The 22,942-nt window shown below is 40.8% G+C and overlaps 1 protein-coding gene across 1 annotated transcript; it reads right to left on the bottom strand.

Moving 5' to 3' along the window:
- Nucleotides 1–127: 127 nt before the first annotated feature.
- Nucleotides 128–21,596, bottom strand: RAB32 (RAB32, member RAS oncogene family). Its single transcript, XM_010119757.2, has 3 exons — nucleotides 21,187–21,596; nucleotides 4,102–4,379; nucleotides 128–1,711 (listed from the first exon to the last, which is right to left on the bottom strand). The coding sequence occupies exons 1-3, from the start codon at nucleotides 21,413–21,415 to the stop codon at nucleotides 1,562–1,564; spliced, it is 657 nt and encodes a 218-aa protein (XP_010118059.1). The 5' UTR covers nucleotides 21,416–21,596; the 3' UTR covers nucleotides 128–1,561.
- Nucleotides 21,597–22,942: the final 1,346 nt, after the last annotated feature.

Below are 22,942 nucleotides of genomic sequence, written 5' to 3'. Positions count from 1 at the left end.
TAAGCCTTTAACGAGGCAGCTACTAGAAGATAAAGTTTTTATCAAATGTCAATGAAAGCATTTGTACATAGTGGGACGCATGATGTAAAGATTCCGTGTTCTCAAAAGCATACACCAACAACACACATAAGATGCCCAAATATATTTATTTGTATCTTAAAAAGTACGTTACTCTTTAGAAAAAAAAAGACAGCCTAGGAAATCTCAATACAGATTAAAGTATATCCAATCTGGCACATACTTCATGCTGATGTTTAACTAAACATCAGCACCATCAGACCAAGTACAATAAGACCTCTAGTCAGTAGCAATGAGGTACCAGAACAGAAGAAATCCTTAAAATAAAGGGGAGCTTCAAAGCCTTTCAGTCAAGCAGAACCAGAGTTCCACAATGTATTCAAGAACCATGAAATCTCTCTAATCTTTTTGATCTTCATTTGCTGCCAAAAATACATACAAGTTACAACAAGGAAACAAGCATTTCAGAATATAGATTTACAAACTGGTAAGCCAGTTCACCAGCTCTGAGTAGTCAGAAGAGTGCAGCACTGTTCTAAAATTGAAAAAGGTAGAGCTTGGGGGGGGCATTGATAGGCTAGCAAGAACCAGTTAAGCTATTTCCTTCAAGACCTCTCTCCTTCCTCATGGTATTCAGAACCATCTCAAGACAGAAGGAAAGAGAAGCAAGTTCATTATCACAGGACAGTAAGATATTTGCTTTTTGCACTCTTAGTAAAGTTTTCAGTGTTAGTGCATAAAAGAGTTACTGGACATTTATTTCTGGATGTGCCTATGGGTGAGGTTACCATAACTATGTGCCAGCGGTACACCTGTATTCATTAATGTGTTTCATATGTAAAGTATTAGCTGAAAATATTCTGCCTTAAATGGCTGGAGATGCACTTTTGTTAATATCTCTGTAACCATGCCTTTCCCCTGTTAAGTACAGTCATTTACCCATCTTGTTCTTACTCAGTGGTAAAAGCCATTACTTCACTCAGTCCTAGTGAATACACTAGGAAAGATATCTCCTATCTCTTATTGGCCCCTTCAAGATTTCTGGGATGTCTCTATCTAGGACAACTAGCAATGAGACAGATCCTCATGGTGGGGGATAATAAATAGGGACAAGTGTGCAGGTGAGAAGGCTGAAGTGGAACATTACTGGTGACAAAGGAAAAGTTTACTTTAAGGTGCAAGTGTCTATTCAGCTAAAGCCATGATGAGGGAGTCCTATTTGGAATGTAGCATATGTCCTAGAAACAAACTAGACATTGAATGTTGTCTTTGTTCCTTTTTAGGAGTGTAAACACTACCTTATGTTCTCAAGTAAGAAGACACTAACCAGACTTAGATGCAGCCACTCAAGCAAGTGGAGTGGTAACTCACAAAATACTCAGTTCCATGCTAAACAAGCACATGTAAACACCCACAAGAATCATCTATTCAGATAATACCAGACACCCCATATAGATTGTCACAACGCAGCACCACAGCAGCAGCTTGAGTTAAGGAACAGTCTTGCTGCTCATCCCATCACATTTACTGAACACTGGGAGCATTAGCAGCACTGTGATTTACTCTCTGCTTTCAATGCATCTAGGTCCAGTTTTGGTCTCCCCAAATCATTCTCTTCATTAGGAAAGGTTTTGTAGTTGGCAAGGATGTTTTCCACCAAGAATCGAGCAGCTTCATCTATGTTGATGTTGTCCTAAAAGTGTTGAAAACAAAATAGTCAGTGATTTTTTTTTTAAGTTAGCCACACATTCATACAAATACAAAAACTCTTCACAGTCTCATCAGCATGAGACAAACAGCTTAGATCCATCAAGTCATTGCTCATACACTTACTTTTTAAAAAAGTTACCAGAAAGGTTTTGAGACAAAGTTGTTCACCTGTATTACAAATAGGATACTTCAACTCTAATCTAATAGGCAGTCACCTGCATTTGGAAGACTCAAATACCAAAGTGTATTTCTACATCAGGAAAGATAGTAGGCAACTACACTGTTCATAGTAGTGTTCTACCTTTTGGGGCCATTGTCTGCTTCTGCTGCAGTTTGGATGCACTTATTTATGTAAAAGAACCTTTTACATAAATAAACATAGACAACAGCCTCAAAACCCCAGCTAAATCAGGGTGCCTCATCTAGTCACTCTACATATTTCTGTGCATGGTTTGAAAGGTACCTTCACACACACTCTATAGAAGGTGTGCAGGCAGGATACCTAGAGATGTATTTCATCAGGGTATCACAGTTACTTGGCCAGTGCCAAGGGGCCTTTGGCCACAGCTTTGACCTGGCTGAGCCACCTGTTAGCTCACCACAGGACTGCCATGTTCGGAATTGCTCATCTTCGGTTTCAAAGGGAATACTATCCTGCTACACTATTCTGTCTCCGTAACTGTAGATCTAAACTCTAGACGAGCAAGGTTAGATCATGAGAGAGTTTGACCCATCACTACTGCAACTTTATAAGCTTGTAGTTGTCAGCCATAAATGGCTTTTGGCAGTTTGTAGATCAGCACTTTTCCCTGCTCAGAGGAATTCTCCTCATTTTAGTGTAAGTACATTCATAAGATATTTCTATGAGTATTTATACTCTCTGCAGTTCTTTTGCCTTTAATATTCTCCCTAATCCACAAGGCATGAGACCTATATTACTGATGACTAGGCTGAAGACTCAAGTATCAGTTCCAGCAGAAAGGCAGAAGATTATCAGGATACTTAAGTGGGCAAAACTGATTTGCTATGCTTAGAAAACAAGAAAGCTGTCCTGAATTTTTGCTAAGCTATTTTAACTACACCTCTTCAGAGTACTAAACAAGTCAATTCATATGTGAACTAGGACCATCATCTGGACTTTTGTGCACCAAGAATCTTGTTTTACATTGTCATGTCTCAAATGCCACCTAAAATGCAAGCTGTCACTACACTTCCACGTTAGGTTTTGTTCCAATGTTACTTGCATTTGTTTTTAACCCATGTTGAAGTTTATACATAGCAGTGTTACGAGCAGGTGAAGCTTCAGGGAAGACAAAGAACACCAAGATTCTGCTTTGGGTTAAGTAAAAAGAGCCTTAAAACATGAGGTTTTAGTAACAAATGAGTAGGTTTGGGAATTATTTGTTCAAGTGCAAACAAACGATTAGCTAATTTAACTAATTCCTGTTACCATGTACCCTTCTTCCTTATTTTGAAGTAACAAGCCTCTTCCTGATCACTTTATTTTATATTCCTCTTACAGACATTTTTCCTTTAAAAAGACTTGTCGAAACATCATTTTGTGCCAATTCAACAGCAGTAGTTAAAGGAAGTAGGCAAGCCAAGGGAAAAGAGGGACCTCAATACTTAGCTTACCATGTAAAGGAGTTATCAGCCAGACCAGTAATTTGGTCTGTCAGTCACATTGTCTTCATCTAGAGGAACCTTTCATTTTAAGGATCAATTGAGTTTCAAGGAACTGTTGTATTTCACTTCCAACTAAGCTACCACAAGCTTAACTGTGCTTATTAGTCTGCAGACTAGAAGTGTACAATATATGAAGTTACTCAAAGTTATCTGTTTTAATAATGCAGCTGTTTATCTTGGCTCAAGTTATACAGAACAATTTTTTTTTTTTCCTCCAGTTCAGTCTTGACATTGCCTGATAAAACAGAAGTGCCTTAGTGACATTATCTGGGTAGGTAGTAACAAGTGAACAAATAGCTTGTTCACTTTGAGTCTTACCACTCCTTATGTGCAACAGCGGAGACAGAAGGTGCAATTTAAAAACCTGCACCTAAAGATTACTTGTATGTTTTGGATAGTTTCATCAGCATTTAGGAATATTAACATCTAAAGAATTACTCTGATCCTCATGCATGCAAGATGAAAATAGCTTCTCAGTTTTAAGGTTGTCCAAATTTAAACTAAACCAAATATGCTGTAAGTCTTCCTCAGAAGTGAGCTAGCCTGCACACCACTTCCAGCTTCTGATGAACACTGGAGACTTGACTGTCACTTCCTATACTCTATAATTTTATTCCCCACATGACTATATTAATCCATTCTTATACTAATACTTAGAAGAGTCAATGCATGTTTCATTATACTCACCTTGGCAGATGTTTCGAACCATCCAACAAAGCCACCTTCTCTGCAGAACTGGTCCATTTGAGAGAGATTCTGGCTGCCGTCTTTCTTCTGGTCACACTTGTTTGCAAGAAGAACAGCAGGGATGGGGCTGCCATTGGGAAGTAGTACTTTACTGTCCAAATCATGCTTCCATTTTGAAACAGCCTCAAAAGTGGAGCCTCTTGTGACATCGAAGACCACAAAAGCACCAACCGCCTCTTTGTAGTATACTCTGGTCATATTTCCGAAGCGCTCCTGACCTGGAAGAGAGGACAGTGACAGAGTATATGTATATTTAAGCATGAACTGTAGTCAATATAAGTGGACTTCTGTACCAGGTTGGTGCACACAAATTTGGCATTCAGATCTAGTCACCTAGTTCATACAACATTGTCTCTTCTATCCTACGTAAGCTGATTGTAACAGCCATTATGTGTATTATACATAAGAAGTCAGATGCTAAAAGCAGTTTTCAATCCCAACTACCACTTTGAAATTTTTTTTAACTTATTTGTTGAGCAGTGTTCTTTGAGAAATAATACCTAAAAAGATTACCACCCCAGCTATACACAAATCATTCTTTCATCAAAAAAGCTTCTACAAGATTTAGATATAAATCTATTTACTTCAGCTAGAGACTTAAGCAAACTCAGAGGCTTTTTCTGAAGGGAGAGAAAGAAGGGTTTCTACAAGCTCCAAGGCCTTCAAAGCATCTTCTGAAGAAGTCACCTGTATTATATTTTTTCCCCCTTCAGTACAAGCTCAAAAGGACAGAGTTTAACAGTTCTAGCTAAACCTGTTATCTTTGACTTCATCTTTTAAGCCTAAGACCTTCTTTGGAATAATTTCCAACTATACAGAAATCCCAGGATTTGAAACAAGATTATCAAAATAGTTGAAGCACAATTATTCACAACAAAAATCCTGAAGAAAACCAACGGTCAGCAGGTATAGCAAACTAAAAAAGCCTTTTCTTCAGTACAATATTGTAGTCAGTATACTTGACATGTAGAATTAGAGTGCCAGTTCAGTTATTCTTCTCTTTGGAAGGTCAGACTATCATGCTGTGTTTGTACTTGAGTGCACATAGTGTCAAGTGCTAGCATGTTGCTTGGGAATTTCGGGATACTAAAATAGCTTTCTGCTTTGTTCAGAAGTCTTCATTGAGAAAAGTAGTCTCTGCACTTTAATTTAGTTTTATAGTGTATCATCACTTTAGCTTTTAGCATTTAGTGCATATGCTGTTTAACAATAGATAAAGTAAGAATTTTAATTGGAAACAGTGTCCTCTGTTTATAAACATTCAAGTCCTCCTTTGATTAGTAAGGACAGTTACAAGAGGAACTGAGTATTACCATCCTCTCAGAAAGAGCCAGAAATTCATTAGGTGAAGGAACTTGACACAGGATCCTGTTCAACAGCTTTTCTAGCTCAATTGCCTCTTTTTAATGTCAGGACTTCAGCATGCCGATTAGCTCATTCTCTATAGACATTTTCAGAAAAGGTTGACTAAGCAGTTGTTAGAATTGCCTGAAAGCAGCAGCAGCTACAGTGAAGTTCCAGAGACTTATAAAACTGACTTTAATTCTGGCTGTTTGACTTTCAAGTATGATGCTGAATAAAACAGCTTCACTAGCCAGCATATTCTAAGGAGTGGAAATTACACATGAATTTCTTCACTACCAGCTCATTATGCCCTGTGTGAGAAGGAGCATGCAAGAGGAATGTTCTTCCCTCCATATTCAAAGCTTAAGTTCTGAAGCAGCATTTACGCCATGGACTCTAAGGCCAGCAACCCAGGGGCCAAGTCTGCACCTTGGTCACTGTCAATGGAAGAGGCATATTGCTGATACAAGTCTCCTAAACAGTGTATATGAAAGTCCTGTGTACAAGTAACTCACATTGTCTCCCTTGGCCTTTCCAGGCTGGATTCTTATGCCTAAAATGGGGTTTTGGTATAGCTTTACTGCCAATTGTTTTACCATGTGCCCACTGTTTTCATGAACCAAATACCATTAGGAAAGTTTGGCCAGAAAGCTTTTACTACTTGTGCAGATCAATTGTGCAACATCTAAAGAAGCTTTACCTTTAGATTGTGCAGATTTTGTTTTTTAAATGGAGCTGCACAGGGTTAACTTAGTTATATTAAGCCAGTCACTGCATATGGCACCACAGAAGCTATGAGAAGCTCCTTCTCAGCTTTGTTTAGCTGTCACACCATCGATTCCTGTTACACAGGACTGCCTCCAACTGTGCTACAGCACTGAGTCTTGTGTCCAATTCAGGTGGTATATCCCCTCACACCATAGGACAGGCCTGCAAAACAGTAATCTCACTGTCTACAGTGCTCTGGACCAACCTCAGTCTTCTACAGAAAGATTTCTTCATTTTGGCCCTGAAATGGTCTAGAAATGGACACTACTTGCTGTTGTTTACATGAGACTGCACATGAACCTGAAGCAGTGAGGGGAAAAGTCCCATTAGTTCTCCCTATTCAGTTGTTGGAGCTCTGTAGGCATTTCAGTCCTTTTTAATTAAGTCTAAGTTTTTCCAAAAACTTGATGGATGTTTACATAAGAAAATTAAGTTGTATTAAGTAGTTGCCAGGGGGTTGCTAGACTTACCAGCAAGGAGTAGAGACAGCATAATCACGACATATGAAAACTAAATTACTTGGGAATTGTGGAAAAGCTTATCAGGCAGTTACTATTTCTCAAATAGGTGTGCACACTGTAGGTAAACATGGCTGTGACCAGTTACCACAGTGAAGGACACTACCATTGACTGAATCCCTTTCTACTTTCTGCTTTCCCATCCAAAAAAGCTTTAAAGATAAAGAAGTTAGCAAGAAGGCCACCCTAGCCTCCTATAGCCATAGGCCTTGCTGAAGCCTGCACAACACAGTGCATTTAAGGTGTACAGAAGAGATTGAACTAGTGCAGCATCACATATAGCTTACAAAGAAAACAAAAGTTAAAGTATATCATAATCAAACTTGAAGAGTTCTAAACAACACCAAACATTTTTTCTTAATGAAGTAACAGGGGGCCTAGCCATGGCCAGGAAGCCTGATCATAGTCAATCTTCCCCACCCACCTGGCCCAATGCCTTTATATACAATGAGCTAGAGAGCTGCATTGACTGGTAATTAACCAAGATTGCCTGGCAGCTGGTTCCTTAACACTGGTGACTTCTCATGCCCCAGTATCCCCCAGCCTACATGAAGGTTTAACATCATGCAGCCTTTTGCCAGATAGAGAATCTTAGATTAGTTTGGGTTGGAAGGGACCAGATCAGGTTGCTCAGAGCCCCGTCCAACCTGGCCTTGAATGTTTCCAGGGATGGGGCTTCCACCACCTCTCTGGGCAACCTGTGCCAGTGTTCCACCACCCTCACTGTAAAAAATTTCTTCTTTATAGATGCGCTATACCAGAAAGGCAACAACAGTCTTGTAGCAGAGCAGCAAACTAGTTGAACCTCTTCATACGGCCCTGATCAGGAAAGAGGCAACTGCAAGTGGGGTTGTGCTAACTGGCAGATTCAGGAGCTCTGGAGTAACATGGAAGTCAAAGTTAGCTTTGCACAGCAGCTTCTCATTGTGTGAGAAGACAGCAATTCTGGTAGGAATGTAAGCCTGCACTGAACTGTACTTTACTGTACAAAGTCTATAGCAGTCACTTAAAGCATGGGCTTCAGCTTTCCAAAACAATCATTTAAGTATTATTTCTAGCTGGCTTTACTGATAGAAGTAGAAATTTTTGCTCTTATAGTATGAGTTTTAGATTTGGAAAAACATTAATACATATTCTTTTGTAACTTAAATTTGGGTGAAAGTAGACAATTGATGTGCCTATCAGCATAAAAGCTTCTATCTTTACTTGTTAGATTTAAGCTTTACATTAGGAGGATTTGATACCCCTTACCCCCCAAAACACACACAAGCTCAACATCACTGTAGTATTAGAGATTAATGCCTTTTAACAGGTCAAATACTCTCCAGCATGAGAGCTGCCCTTTTCTGAAGTAGCCCACATTCCAAAAGTTTATTTACAGAGATGCTTTCACCTCTAGAATTCACATCTGCTAACACTAAACATGACTTGCATACTAGCTTATGACTGCTCTTCCATCCTGTCTTGAGGCCTAACGAGGATGGATATATTTTTTTATTCCCTAGAAAGACATAAGAAATAACACCTGGCCTGCCTAACACATAAGAGTTTTGTTGCAGTCCACTGAGTGGACTTTCTTTACAATGCCATTATTACTGACAATGCACATGCTGAGCTTCTTGTAGGGGATGCAGAGCATTCTAGACAGCCTTTTGAAAATTTAACAGGACTTTCAGGAAAAGCTTTTGCAAGTGCTTTTCTGCTTGCAAAAAAACCTCAAACAGAAAAAGTAAACTGTAGAACATACTACCCCTCCAAAGTCCAGAGTGTGAACATTGTCCTCTACTTTATTAAAACTAAATTACTCCATTTTTGCCATGCTCAGTTCAGACAGGGATTTGTCACTCTCCTATGTCCAGTAAAATTTTTGCTGTAGTCATCTCACCATGTGTGAGAACAGCGTTCAGTCTAGAAAGTAGATCATACCTCAGAGGGGAAAAAGGCTAAAAGTGATCAGATGAAAGCAGACTTCAAATCTCCAGTGTGTATAACCATGGAAGGAAGAGGACACGAAGATTAACAACTTGCTTACTACAGCAGTATGGAAAGGGCATCATAGGATTAATCATTCTGGTAGGTCTAGTGCCTCAAAGTAAACCTGATAGTACCACAAAGGTATACTTTGTGTTTTAAGGGTTCAGGTGCAGATGAAGAGCTAAGCTACAGGGCCATCATTGGGATCAGAGGTTTTGTTCAGGGGTATCGAAGTGGCTGCACGCAACGCAAAGTTCTGTATTCTCTAACCACAAAGTTTTCACATCTGAATGACTCAGCACATATTGTCACCATATTTTCCAGTAATTGCAACAATGTTATGCAAGTATTTCACTTAATGTCATGCATCAGGAACTAATAGAGTTCCCTACAGCAGCATCACAGGAATTCAGTTTCGTTTAAAACTTTATCAGAGCTTGGCAGCTATTCTTGCTTCCCAGTTTACATTGTAACTGGGGGGGTAAACTGTAAGCTAAAAACTACATTAAAAAAAACTGTAGCTAGGTCTGACATTAGAAGCTTTATCTTTGTCCTTTACTTCCTTGCAAGAGATAAGTTATCATTTTAAGATTCAGACAGTGTCAACTTTGCCTTGAAATACATTTTAAAGAGTTTCTACAGCAATCTCTCCCAGTGTAAGGAATAAAGAAGAAAGTCTTGTTTATCACAGCAGTGTGACTTCCATTGTGTCAGAAGGCTCAGGGGAGACCTTATAGCAGGATAGAAATCTTAATATGTAGTTTATATGAACTAGAAAAGCCTACTCAAGGAGAGTAGAATGGCCTATCTAGAAGAAGCTTCCCCAGCTATACTTTTTTGCTAGGAAGGCAAATTTTGATTTACTTCTGTCAATACCAACAGTATAGCACAAGTTCCCCTACCTTGGAAAAATCTAAGCTTATTCTTACCTGAAACCACAAAACTCAGAAACAAGAGTTGTGTTACTTGAATTTAAACCCTTAACATCTCATCAGGAGTACTGATGGGCAACTGGACAAAGTTCTTCAAAGTTCTTCTCTTTCAGAAGAGATTAACATTTCTGGCATCCTCAAAAAACTGGATCATTAATGAGGAAGAGAAAGATGACCAAGGGTTATAAAAGCCTGACAACTGAAGAATGACAGAACAAGTAGTTTACTTCATTGAAGTAATGTCAGTTCAAGTCATCTTTGACAGGTTAATCAGCTTAATTGGTGGCCAGAGCTCAAAATTTGATTTTAACAAGTTTGGCAGTTCCACATCAAATAATCTTAAACTATAGATGGATGGTCCAGACTGCAGTCACCCCAAAGTCAATGCACAGCTAGCTGAAGAGTTTTATTCCAAAGTTTTTTGTTGCTAGGTGGAAGACCATTGCAATGCAATTTTTCAGCTTTTTCCTGGACCAAATAATACAGAGCTGTCAAGGGTCTGATAAACAGCAAGAAGTCCTCAGTTTATTAATAAAGCCAAGCTCTTGCCAACACCATCCTTCAGAATACTGAAACTCAGAGTTCAGTTAGTTTAAAAGGTAGTTTAAGTTCAACAGAAAGAAGGAAGATACCACACAGGAAAAGTTGAATCTATAAAACCAAGCCAAAAAAACCCTATCCAGCAATACTACAGTAGTGAAGAAAGTGATCAAGAGACCTAGTAAATCAAATTAAAGGGAGCTCAAAATGCATAGAAGCAGCATCCTGCTAGTGTACCTGTTGGCAGAAAAGCAGAGTAACTGAAACTGTATAATGCAGTGAACTCAGGCATCACAGGATGCCTATTAAGCTGTAGTGAATGGTTGTAATAAATCAGTTTTAGTCTGGAAATACTTGAACATTCTCCTTTCATGCAAGACCAACAATTTATCATGACCACTAATAGTCAATTAGTCACACGAGAATTCAAGAAGGGTCATTAGTAACAGCCAGACTAAGTCTAATTTGACTGCTAACACCATGGCTTTTAGATCCTTGCTATCAACTACTCTGACCTTATTGGCCACACAGTGTGGAAGCACAGTGCCACTATTTAGGCACAAGTGCCAAACTCTGCAAGTTAGTTGTTTCACACAATTTCCAGGACCGTGAGACATTTGTACTTTTATTCAATCTAGACCAAAAAAAAATCACAATTCAACAGTAAATGAAATGCCTTTTTTCCTATTTTCCTTCTTCCAGAAGAAGCCCTAACCTAATGAGCACTCTTCTCCCTGCTCCTGTTGTGCTGCTTTGCAAAAGATTTTTCTCCAGCTCCCTGAATTTCTAGGGTCAGGCTTTCACATACTAACATCAAGGAACATCTGAGCGACAGCTCCTTATTTCCAACTTCAACTCTCAGTAAAGTTCATGACATTCAGTGTGGTAGATTTAAGCTAAAGCATCATCCAAAATGGCTGGGCATGCAGCCTAATCCTCTCACTGAGTTAGAACCATTGCTGCTTTCAAAACTCACCTAAGTCCTTTAGGAGCCACAGGCAAGAACAGACTACACTTTGTATGCCTGTTGGTCCTACAACTGGATGTTTGGCACAATACAGCAAACACCCAGAACTGCCCTGAGGATGCATCTCCCAGTTCTCCAGACATCCAATATACGTGTTCACCCTATCAGGGTCAGGCATGAGCTGACTGAGGCTCCTTTTTAGCCAAATCTCTCAATATGTTACTGGCAAGCTACCACTGCTGATGGCATTTCCCCCTCTCCCCAAACCAGCACAGCCTGTCCCAGAACTGTCTTACCCAATTAGATTGAATCTGTTATTCAGCAAGAAGTAGGTTAACCAAACCACTATCAATATTACAGGACATGCTCAAGTGTGTCTACCTGCTTTTTCACATGGGTAGCAGCTGTAGATGGAGAGTAGACAGACTCAGATTGCCAGTACTACCTGGCTCTCCACTCCTGCCCATTTAAGCTATGAATGCATAGCTGCTATGTGTTTAAGCCACAGAGGCATTTAACTACACTAGCAGCTCTAGTAGATATTAGAAACCTGTAAGAATTAAAACCAGCATGTCTAGCTTGACTTTTACTTTCCACCATCATGGTAGTAATACTTGGTATTTGTGGTTCCAGGTGACAGACACCAAGAGGTTAAAAAGCAAGAACTACAAGAATATTGTATTTTCCTGTATTAGACAGTACTAGAAACTGTTCCACTGACCGCAGCTCTTACAGTTTCTAATAGACAAAAGCAGCTTCAGACTATTTTAAGTGAATTGCAAGTGTCCTTTCTTACTAAGGGTGGTGTGGGAAAGTTAAGTGACCACTGGATGGACCTCTTCCCAATAGCAACTGTCCCAAGCCCTTCAGGGGAAAAGGTAACCGGCCAGTTAATCCCTGTTCAACTGACTCCCACTTTACTGTAAAAGAAAACCTTTGGTCCTCTGGTTATGTCTACACTAAGCAGTTGCAGGGTGGAGTTGAAGCAGTTGTGCTGACAGAGACAGCATCAGAGCCTGTCAGACCCGACATCCACAGTACACTTCATGTACACAGTATGTATGAGAGACTCTGGAGTCACTGAAGAGTCACTGAGGAACATCACTTCAGGTGCAGCAGTATTTTGATTGTGTAGATCATAAAGTGTTTTTACAAGTTCTTAGAAGTCATTGTTTTATTCCGAAACAGTAAAAAGTAGTTTACTCTACAGTTTCGTTGTACAACACAGCCAGTTTGTAACCTACTAACCTCGTTAGCTACCTGAATTTTCAAAACCAGTGACTAGTCTTTCCATTCACTGTTTGCTATCATCCTACTGTATCCCAAAGCAGGACAGCCTGTTCACTACCAGGCTGTAGAGAGCCAGCAAGAGCACTGAGGTGCTCAGAAGTTGGACATCCAGTTTCTTTCAGGAACGCTGACTACATCTATCATCCCAATAGACAAAAAGCACACTATTGTCTTTCACAAAGCTAGAAAGCCTTCCTCAAACAATTGCACAGCTCTCACAGGGAATTTTACAGTAAGACTGATAAACTTCTCATTGCTACCTGTAACCCTGGGCTAATCTAATGATTTAAGGTTTTTCAAACTGACAGCTTACTGTCTTGTCTTTAAGAAGTTTAGAGGCAATAGCCTGCACTTATGGTTCAATTGGTTTTGTCCAGCATCAAATGTATTGTATGGAAAAGTATGACAGTCATATTTATATAAGAAAGTTACCTGTTTCGCTTGCATCTTTGCTAAACAGAAAATTAACAAGAGAGGAAGTCCCTGACTAAGCACTAGTTTTCCATCCCCAGAAAAGTAGAGTTCAGCCAAGCTAAATGATTTCTAAATAGCTGTCAAATGCAGCACATATGGAAAACTCTCCTTGAATTAGTATTCAGAAAAAGTTGGCACAGTCCAATTTTAGTGCCATCAACAGCATGAATTGGTGCTTCCTGCCTTGCTTTAAACTAGACTTACCCAAACAAGTCATCTGTGAGAGTTAAGCTATTTTGTGCCCCCACACCCTAATCCATCTCCTTGATGTGCTGTCATGCAGCCAGAGCTGTGCTCTGTGCTGAACAGTGATGCTGCACGGCACTACAGCATTTCACAGCACACAGGAAAACAATTCTAAAGTCACTTTGTCTCAAGAACAAATTTATCACAAGACTGAAAAAATTTTAATCTCTTAAAATGGTCAATGTGTAACGGCACATTGTGTGATTGGAATTTTGTATCAAATAGCTGCCACTTTGCTCTACCCAGCGCTCCAGCCTGGGAGCATTTAAAGATCAAGTTCCCACAAGCTGTTTGCAACGACACTCAGAGGCTGCTTTTTAATTTATTACTTGAAAAGCTGCTAGAATCCATACAATAAGGAATATTGGTGTTCATTTTCTGCTGATCTAGAAGGCACTGCTACAAAAATTTTTCTATGCTTTCTGTAGACAGAGTTAAGATACTTATTTCCAAACAAGCTCTACAAACACCTGAAAACCCATCATTTTTCAAAGCTCAATCTTACCACTCCATCTACCTTTGTTCTGTGTCTCCATAGGCAGAGGAGAACCTTGAACATCTAACATTCTACCACAGGTAGCTCAAGACGCATGCTGTGCTTTGTGGTCACTGCTTGCTGCAGGTCATGCTAGCTTTAACACTTGCAAGAATTTCACAAGAGTTATTCCTTTGCTTTCATACAAAAATATAAACAGAAATTCCCTTTCTGCCAATCACTTTCTTCTGACACAGCATATCACACTGCCGAACTTCTGAAGCGAGTATTTGTAGGGAACAGTCTGCAGGAGACTGCAAAGGCAAGGCAGTGGTTACCACCAGAGTTCAAGGAAGGTATTTCCAACAGCTGTGAGACTGAACCCCAGTGGCCTTGCTCACTACTGAAGGGAAGAAACTTATTTTATACAGCACATTGGAGCCTTTTTTTTGAACCAGGCAACTAAGATTATTTTCTTTCCTGCATTTCATAAGACAGGTAATCAATTTCGAACAACCTCTTTACAACGCTTGCCAAGTTGTATTTGTACATGCACTTCAGTGACACCCCCTCCTGATGTATGCATAAGGAAAACCAAACTGGTAAGAGGCAAAGTAGAGATCTGAATGTGAAGACACTAAGACTCTGAAGCTGTAACACTCATGCAAGGAGAGTTGATAAAGGTTGATTTACATTCATGTCAACTCCATGCATTAAGATAAAAGTGTATATTTAACATTGTCTGCACCAGTTTGTCTCTGAAAGATAATGCACTTGACTTATCAAGTCAGCTCATTTTCTGACTACCTGAGTCAGAATTACATGAAGGGCAAGAATTTAGCCAATACTTGCCTCAAAAAAAAAAGATCAGTGTAATTTAATTGATTTCCGCACAACTTTCTAGTTTGCATTATAATTTAACCCCAAAATTAGTTATGTTGTGTGATACATACTATTTTTCCTCCTGTTTGCTGTATTGCACATAAGAACTTAGGTATCTTAGGTAGTTCCCACACACACCCATCTGATGGATACCCATCCATCCTTTGCTCTGTATGATATGAACCATATCTATTTGAAAACAAGGCTGAAGCTCCATCTATTCTGTAGTGATTAGAAGCTCAAGCACTAAGTCATGTTTCCATTGTTGATAGAAATTAAGAGTACCTGCAAGATCAAGACAGCAGACCTTTAATCATGTACTAGTTCAGGTGGTCTTTCAAGATCACATCTTTAACCTTATTTCTTGTATGACACGTAGAAAAGCCTATGGAGAAATTACAAGCTTACTTCCAAGACACTCAGAGAACATCTGTCTCAAATCTACCATTCAAGGAAACGTAACGGAACAGTCCTGTCTTGCATAATCAGAATTACCATACTAAACTGCCTTACCACACCAGCTTCAAGACAGTAAGATTTCACATATTCTCATGTAATTCTATCAGCAAACAGGCTTTAAGAAGTTTAAGATATCACAGCAGTACAGGCATACTCATAGTATTCCGAGTTGCTATAGAATAGGGTATTAAGCACAGCTGTATAACAGGGTACTAAGCACAAGAATCTTCACCAATATCAGTAATTCAGCACCCCACTGGTGAGACAAGGAAATTGCTTCAGAAGCAAGACCAATAGCCATACATTACTTGATAGTATTTAAAAATGACTTAAATAGAATAATTCTAAAAAAGAAAGCATGCTGCAACAAGAGTTCGTATTCAGAGATGTCTGAAGTCTGGAGACACCAAGAAGAAACAAGTTTAACATGTTCAGCACTTATTTGAATATTTAGGTGTAGAGCTTCAAGTACAGCAAGTCATTCTCAACTGAAAGCTCATAACTCTAATCCAGCTGTTCCAGAAGAATCACAAGAAAGGACACCCACACAAGATTTCTCACAGAGGAGTGGTTTCTAGAAGGAAGCATACAGCACACCTTCAGTTCTGTTTCTTGCCTCTACTGCTTCAAAGACTGTTAAAAGCCTTTCAACAGGAGCCTTTCAACCCCTTCTCAAACTTTATCTGCTAGTCTTGCATGTTTTCAGCCAACATCATCCTTAAGTAATTTCTTATGAGATTTATGCTTAACTGTGTGTGAGCAGGAAACGTTCCTAAATCAGTCAATTCTTTCAAATCTTTTTCATCAGTCTGAACTTAATAACACAGGAGATTATCCATCCCTGACTGGGAGTTTTCTGACCTGCCTCAGCTGTTACCAGAATGACAGTGCTCCATCTCCAGACAAAGGCAGCTGCAACTGGAAACTCCATCACCATATAAACTAAGAGATAACCTCAGACCACTTACCAGTTTCTGGCTCTGCACTCCCAAGTTCTGCATTCATTTCTGACACAATTATTCACATGTACATTTTTCATTCTTCATTCCTAATTGCACTCATTAGATATCATTGTAACAGTGGGAAAAACACACAACTGAGGACAGGTTACGCCTAGATTCTCTAGCCCTCTTCCTATGCTTACATGTACTAGGCACACAGCTAAGCAATTTCTTCAATATCTTTGCAGGAGTTGCCATTTTAATCCCTACACTGTTCTTCAAAATATTTGTGGGTAAGGACAAGTTGTTAAAAGACTACCTTGACAACCTCCAAGCTCTCCATACTTAGGAGGGACTCCTCTGAAAACTAATTTAAGTATGTGCCTCTATGACACAGAGCTATGCATGTACAGGAAATGGAGAAAGTTTTCTGGTTGCCCACTACAGACTTTCAGGCATGCATTAACATCACTTACAGCTTGCTTTAGACCTTATTTTTTCTTAAAAGAGATAGAATCAGCCCATAATGCACGGAACAAGTTAATGACCCGGTACATATAAGCAACTTGGCAGTCTTCTGACATGTCAGTAGCACAAATGTAGACTGAGAAAAACTGAAGTGCACAGCTGCTTGAAGCTGTAAGTTTTTTCATATGGAAGTATGCCATCTCACATACCGGAACAGCCTGAGTGCCTTTGAAACTCAGCCACCAAAGTACACAACAGTACACAGCTATATTCCACAGAAGGTGCATAGCTACCAAGTGCTCCACCTTTCCAGAGGAGATTTCCATTGGGACAGGAAAGGTTAAGATCTATGAGGTGCAGTGTCGCACCTGCATATCTAAGTGAGAAGGCTTGTGTTTTGCCTTCATTCTCTTGCTTTGCAAGCACTGATTTCAGTTTAAATCCTCCTCTTCTCCCACATCCATGGTTTCCTGCATGCACTTCCCCATTTCTCGTGGCTTCTGATAGATGAGAGCAAGTTAATTCCTAAAAAACTTAAAAGCTTAACATCAACTCACATATCTAAGACTCATTTGTCTTCATAGAAGAGATGAGATATTCCAGCTCTTCCTCAACTTAGCATTTGAGCAAATACTTAATCTGACTTCTCCATCCTCTTCAAGATTGGTATATATTTCAGTTAGAGCTCAGATCTTTTCAAGGAGATAAACAAGAGTTTACTAACAAATTTGCATGCTACAAGTCTTATCATTCAATCCCTGAAAGCTTGTATAGAGCATGTTGAGAACACTGAAGTACAATCCTTCCTCTTCTGTTTGGCCCATTTTATAGCCACACTCTCCCAGCTAAAGCAGTGCTTCAGTTTTAATAGTTGCTTTTACAAAGAAATTCTAATGAAGTCCAGGAAGAAGGGTCTTATTACACCAAAGTTAATGCAGAATCTCTCAGTCAAAGCTTTAAAAACAAGTTTGTCTACCAGTTGTCATAAGTGACATTCTTCAGGAGAAGCCAAGCTCAAGAGGTCATCTGTGACTTTTACCACCCCTGCCCTCCAGAACTGCATGTTTGCACAGGCTGATGTGAGTGGCAGCGATAGCCAATGTGATCATAAAGCAGCAGCTATCACTACTCAGCTACTGGTCTTATTAGATCAGACTGAAAGTTTTTATGATAAAGTTCCTTAAGGTGTTCTTTCAATGGTATTTGACTGAGTTTCATCGATATGCTGTATTTACCTCCTACACCACACTGTGGTCAGAGCAGTATACTCACTAAAACAGCACGCTTGTCAAGTAGGAATCTCTAGTGTATCGAAACAGACTTTAAACGCACTTCCCTGTCATTAAGATGGCTTTGTTTGGTATCTCTTTACCACAATGACTCATTCCTATCTCCTATTTATTTCACCAGTTACTTACATCCTTTGATGAAAGCGGTTAACTTGGTTCTAACATTTTCAGAATTTATCCAGGAAGAGAGATTTACCATAACTCCACATGTCAAGATTAAAAAAAAAACAAGAGTAATGCCTAAGGGCAGCTACGGTTTAGAAGTTTTGCTCCTGCATCAACATGCACATAACCTGTTCAGCTTCTTTCAGAATACTTCATGCTGCACCAAGATAATTTGACAGTGACAGAGCAGTCTTACTACCAAGCTTTCCATCTCCATTATTCAAGAATCTGTGTCTACAAACTGAAATGCCTGAAAGTAAAATGCCTGAGTACTTCTGGAGTACACAAGTCTAGGCACAAGAGTATCCTTCCTCCTTCACAGCCCATCCCTCTGATCCTGCTGCAGGAATTTGCATTACTCTGCACCCTACAACAGAAAGGCTATTTTCACCAGAAAAAAAAATAGCATAGGCAGTGTAACATTGTTGTGCTCTATTCAATAGAATTATCTAATCACTAAAAAAAAAACTCTGCTAGTTCAAGAAATTGAAGTCACACAGGAACCCGCTGCATTGCAATACACAGCATTCATCATTTTGGCTACAATCACACCAGGAGCCAGCACAGTACCTGTATTATAACCTTTAGCTGATGACGGAACTACATGGTTACTTCTTACCATTGATTTAGGTACAGAACCTTAAATTGCAGCACTCAGCTCTTTATGATGAACTGTTAAGTACAAGCTTTGATCTAGTGAAAAATAGCACGCCTTACTGTGCTTAAGGGTTAGACTTTAATTCAGAAGCCTTATTAAATGCACCAAAATCAATTCAGAATACCAGCACCATATTGCTTGCAGGGAAGTCACATGTGATATTACTTACCATAAGATTTAGATCTCTTCAAGAGATCTAAAGCTGTTTGTCTGCACACACCAGCAGACAAAGTTATCTACATAAGCCAGAAGACAGTGGGGCTGATGAGTTGAAAGGGAATGACTATCACATGCTCAGATACCTTGTTGCACACTTTATTAAAGCGCTTTAGGGAATATGTGCTATGACGCATATTCCAGAAGCCATCTTCAACCTGGTTCTCCAACTATTAATTTCTATATAAACCTGTTCACATCCTCAGGTATTTAGAGATGTTCTTGAGTATAGACGTAGATGGCTGCAGAACATATTCCTAGATTGAGGAGTTTAGGAGTTTTAAGACCATGAAACAACCATTATGGATGCTAAAATATCTTGTATTTTAACAAGTTCTACAGGAGTCTGAACTGTTACTCACACACTGGCTAAGCACAGCCCAATCAAAAATCACCAAGACTAAGATTACTTCTGTTCTTGGACTTGGTTTTCAATTGGGGAAAGACCCCTTGGAAACAGAACAGCCTAAACTATTAGATTAGACATAAGAGTTTGGAGTGCAAATTGCAAAAGAGTTGTATTTTCCTTTTTCATTTTTGCTAGGGAAAGGCTAATCAGAAGTTTCATAGGAAAGTACTTACCACACTGTAAAATAGGAAAAAATATTTCCATGACAGGAAAAATTGTATTCTTCAATCTATCAGTAGCTCTTAGCTCAGTTTGAACCTAGCACTGTCCAAGATACAGTAAGTGCAGTAATCAAGAGTGAAAAATACTGTCTTCCAGATCTTGAAATTAAGACTTGGGTGTATTGACAGGACTTCCCATAATGTAAATAGGTTCTGTCCAAATTTTGTTACACATTACAGCTAAGTCTCTGCCTATCCTGTTGAAACAGATTGCTTTGGCAAAGCACACAGCCTAGTCCAGACTCAGAGACCAAGGGCTGAGGAGGAAAAGTTAAACACAAGCATGGCAGCCCCCCAAGCCCCAGGATCCTGACAGTCTTCCCTCTTTAACCTTTGCAACCCCAGGCTTGCTACAATACATCCAGAGTGTTGTAGCAGCTTGCACCAATACTGCCAGTTGATTTAAAGAAAGTTAAAACTGATCCGTAGAAGGAATGCATCAGAAGAGAAAGCATGGCAATATTTTACTTGCTCTCCAAAACAACAAAGTATTTTTGTTTGCCCTAAAGGCCAGCAGCAGAAAGATCTATGGTATGTTTCAGCACACGGCAGTAAGAAGCGGGCTTTTTAGTCTGAGGAATCATATTAGAAGCATTTTAAGATAACCTCTAGAGCAGAAAGACGAGAAGCTAGTGTACAGCTGATCTGTCACAGGGTTACAGCAGCCACATGTTACGCTTCCTCTTTTCTGAGCTTCCACCTCATAAAGTGTAAAGTTCATGGAAACTGTAACTACCAGTTGTTACCCGAGTATCTTCCAGCAATGCAACTTTAAACACAAGCATTTGACATAAAGTCTATTTTTCCACATCCAAGGAGATATTATGAAACTGATGGAGAGAGATGAAGAGAGGTGCAGGTTGACACCTGGGCTACATACAAAACTAGAAATGCAGTACCAGCTTGAGACGATTAAGGAGTTGAAGACACAGACTTCTTACAAGACCACAGCAAAACAGTTTGTTCTGTGGTGTGTAATATCACAGTGTAAGCAAAGTTAAGCATGATAGGTATACAGTGGGAGTCCTGAAGACAGAGGTGTTGAAGAACAGTTTCGAATAATACATAGGAAAGGAATGAGGTGCATTTTGGACAAGTGAACAGGGATTTTCTGCTTCCATGGGCTCAAAGTGTCTTTTTGAGATACGAACCCATCATTTGGAACCAAGCAAAACACAAGTCCCATTCTGTTAATGCCACGTTGCAGGGACACAAGTTACTTTTAAATTAAGTAGGCAACTGCAAACACACATGGTGTGAGCATACTTCCTTGGAGGACAGCTTTAGCTATTTGAGCTACCTTTAACCTGTAACGTGTGCTTACTAAACACAACCTACTTGGAAAAAGATATTTATTTCCTCTAGAAGTGTTGTGGAGCCATAACCATGAATGAGTTTATGCCGTAGTCATAACCAAGGCCACAAGCTCCCAGGCAAGCGTCGGGAGGAGCGGTACGAGCAGGAACCCCCCTGGGGAGCCTTGGCACCAGCAAATGGAGGAGACCAGCTTTTTGAGGACTGCCGTAAAACCCTGGGCCAAGCCAAGGGCCCCACAATATCAGCTAACAGGAGCGCACACAGCTGATAAAAAAAATAATCAGAAACTCCGCTCTCACAGTGAGACCCACCCTCCACTTATGCCTCAAATGCAGAGAAAAGGGGTCTCAGGTCATGGGGGGGGAAAGGAGAAAAAGAAGGTAGACTTCACAGCCAAAATACCCTTTCCTCCGCAGAGGCCAGGCTCCTGTCCCCCTCAACCCGGGACTCACACCCCGCCCCCGGCCCTCACCTGCTATATCCCAGAGCTGCAGCCGCACCAGTGTCCTGCTGTCCCAGTTGATGACTTTGAGGGCGAAATCCACCCCGATGGTGGCCCGGTAGTGTTGGGAAAAGAGCTGGTGGACGTACCGCTTGATAATACTGGTTTTACCCACTCCCAGTTCCCCGATCACCAGCACTTTAAAGAGATGTTCCCGGCACTCCGGCACCCCGGAACCCGCTCCTTCCCCGCCGGCCATCCTCGGAGGGGATGGGGATGGCGAGGACGGAGGCCGGGCCAGCCGCTCTCCCGCCTCTAAACTTTCCCAACCGGTCACTTTTCCTCCTCCTCCAACTTTCCCCGGCTGACGGGGAAGGCGAGCGAGGGGAAACACGGAGCGGGAAGGGGGGAAAGAAAAAAGACCAAAAAAAACCCCAAAGGGAAACCTTGCAAACCACCTGACTGCAGTCACAGGACGCGGAAACTCCGCGGCTTTATAAAAGCCCAAGGGGGGAGGGGCAAGGGGAGGGACTTGGCCCGCCCCGTTTCGGGACTGGGACGGGGCGGGGGTGGGTTGGCCGTGCGGTCGGTACAGCATCCCGCTCACTCCGGGCGCTCCCCGGCACCGGCCACAGCGGGAGCTGAGCTTCCAAACTGGACTGAGAACGGGCAAGATTCGGCTCAGAGGTGGTATCCTCTGCCCCCTTTTCCTGGCAGCAAAGTTCTCCCTCGGTAAAGAGGAGGAACAGCTCCTTCTCTGCAACCACTCGAGTTTTCTCCAGTCTGCCCTGCAAAGAGGTTGGCGGGGGGAAGAGGGCTTTTATAGGATGCCTCCTAATAGGCGTACTTCAGTAACCCACCTCCGCACCCACCGGCCTCGCAGTTGACTGGGCTTGGCTGCCCAGGTCCAGCTTGGGGGTCCCTGTGTGTGCTGGGGGTGTTTGCACCCTGCGCTTCCACACCCTGTGATAAGGTTGGCGCTTACCTGCGCACCGGGCGAGAATGGTGCTGGGGTCACCCCTGGGCAAACAAACAGACCGAGGCAAAGGCTGGGGCAACAGCGGTGACGCAGGGTAGGCTGTCACACATAAAAGGCTCGGGTAAAGTAAGGAAGAAATTGCGTCCTCATCTGCGGGATTCCCATCAAACACCTACAACTAAATTTGGTTCACTTCCGTTCCTAAATCTACTAAAATAATCTAGTAAAATAAGCTAGTTCCTTAATCTAGTAAAATAATTTTTATCACACTCTAATGGTTTTAAAAAGTTAGACATTGGATAATGAACAGACACGTTGCTAGAATCCAGCAGAAAATCAGTTTCCTGTCCCTAGGATCACGTGTGTGCAGATTGTAGGTGCTGAAAAAAAAAAAAAACAAAACTCAAACATCTTTGCTTACATCCTCTCCGAAAGAGACACCTTGACTCCAGGCAGCTGTCCTTGCAATGTGAGGATGAAGTCGTGCGGCTAAGTGGTACTGTCTTCATGCTGTAAAGTTTACTAATTGGGCAAATTCCTTAACAGAGGTGTTTTGTGCAGAGGAGCAGTGAGGACTGCTCTGAAAGGGAAATGTTACGTGACTGTCTGGACAGCATAAGTGTGTGCAAGCTAGGAGGCCAAGTGAAGATCTGATTAGCAATGAAGGGATGCCTCCAGCAGGAAACATAGCAGTGGTTAAAGTATCGGTAACTGATCCGGCAAACAATCATCAGTTCCTCCTGATTTTATAATAGTTTATTGCATACACTAATTCCTTTGCTGTGCTTTGAATTAGTGGCTTCAGTG

The sequence above is a fragment of the Chlamydotis macqueenii genome, chromosome 3, assembly GCF_036417535.1.
Source record: "Chlamydotis macqueenii isolate bChlMac1 chromosome 3, bChlMac1.mat, whole genome shotgun sequence".
Lineage (NCBI taxonomy): Eukaryota > Metazoa > Chordata > Aves > Otidiformes > Otididae > Chlamydotis > Chlamydotis macqueenii.
The sequence above is the reverse complement of the archived record's forward strand: the minus strand, read 5'-3'. Positions and strand labels throughout refer to the sequence as shown.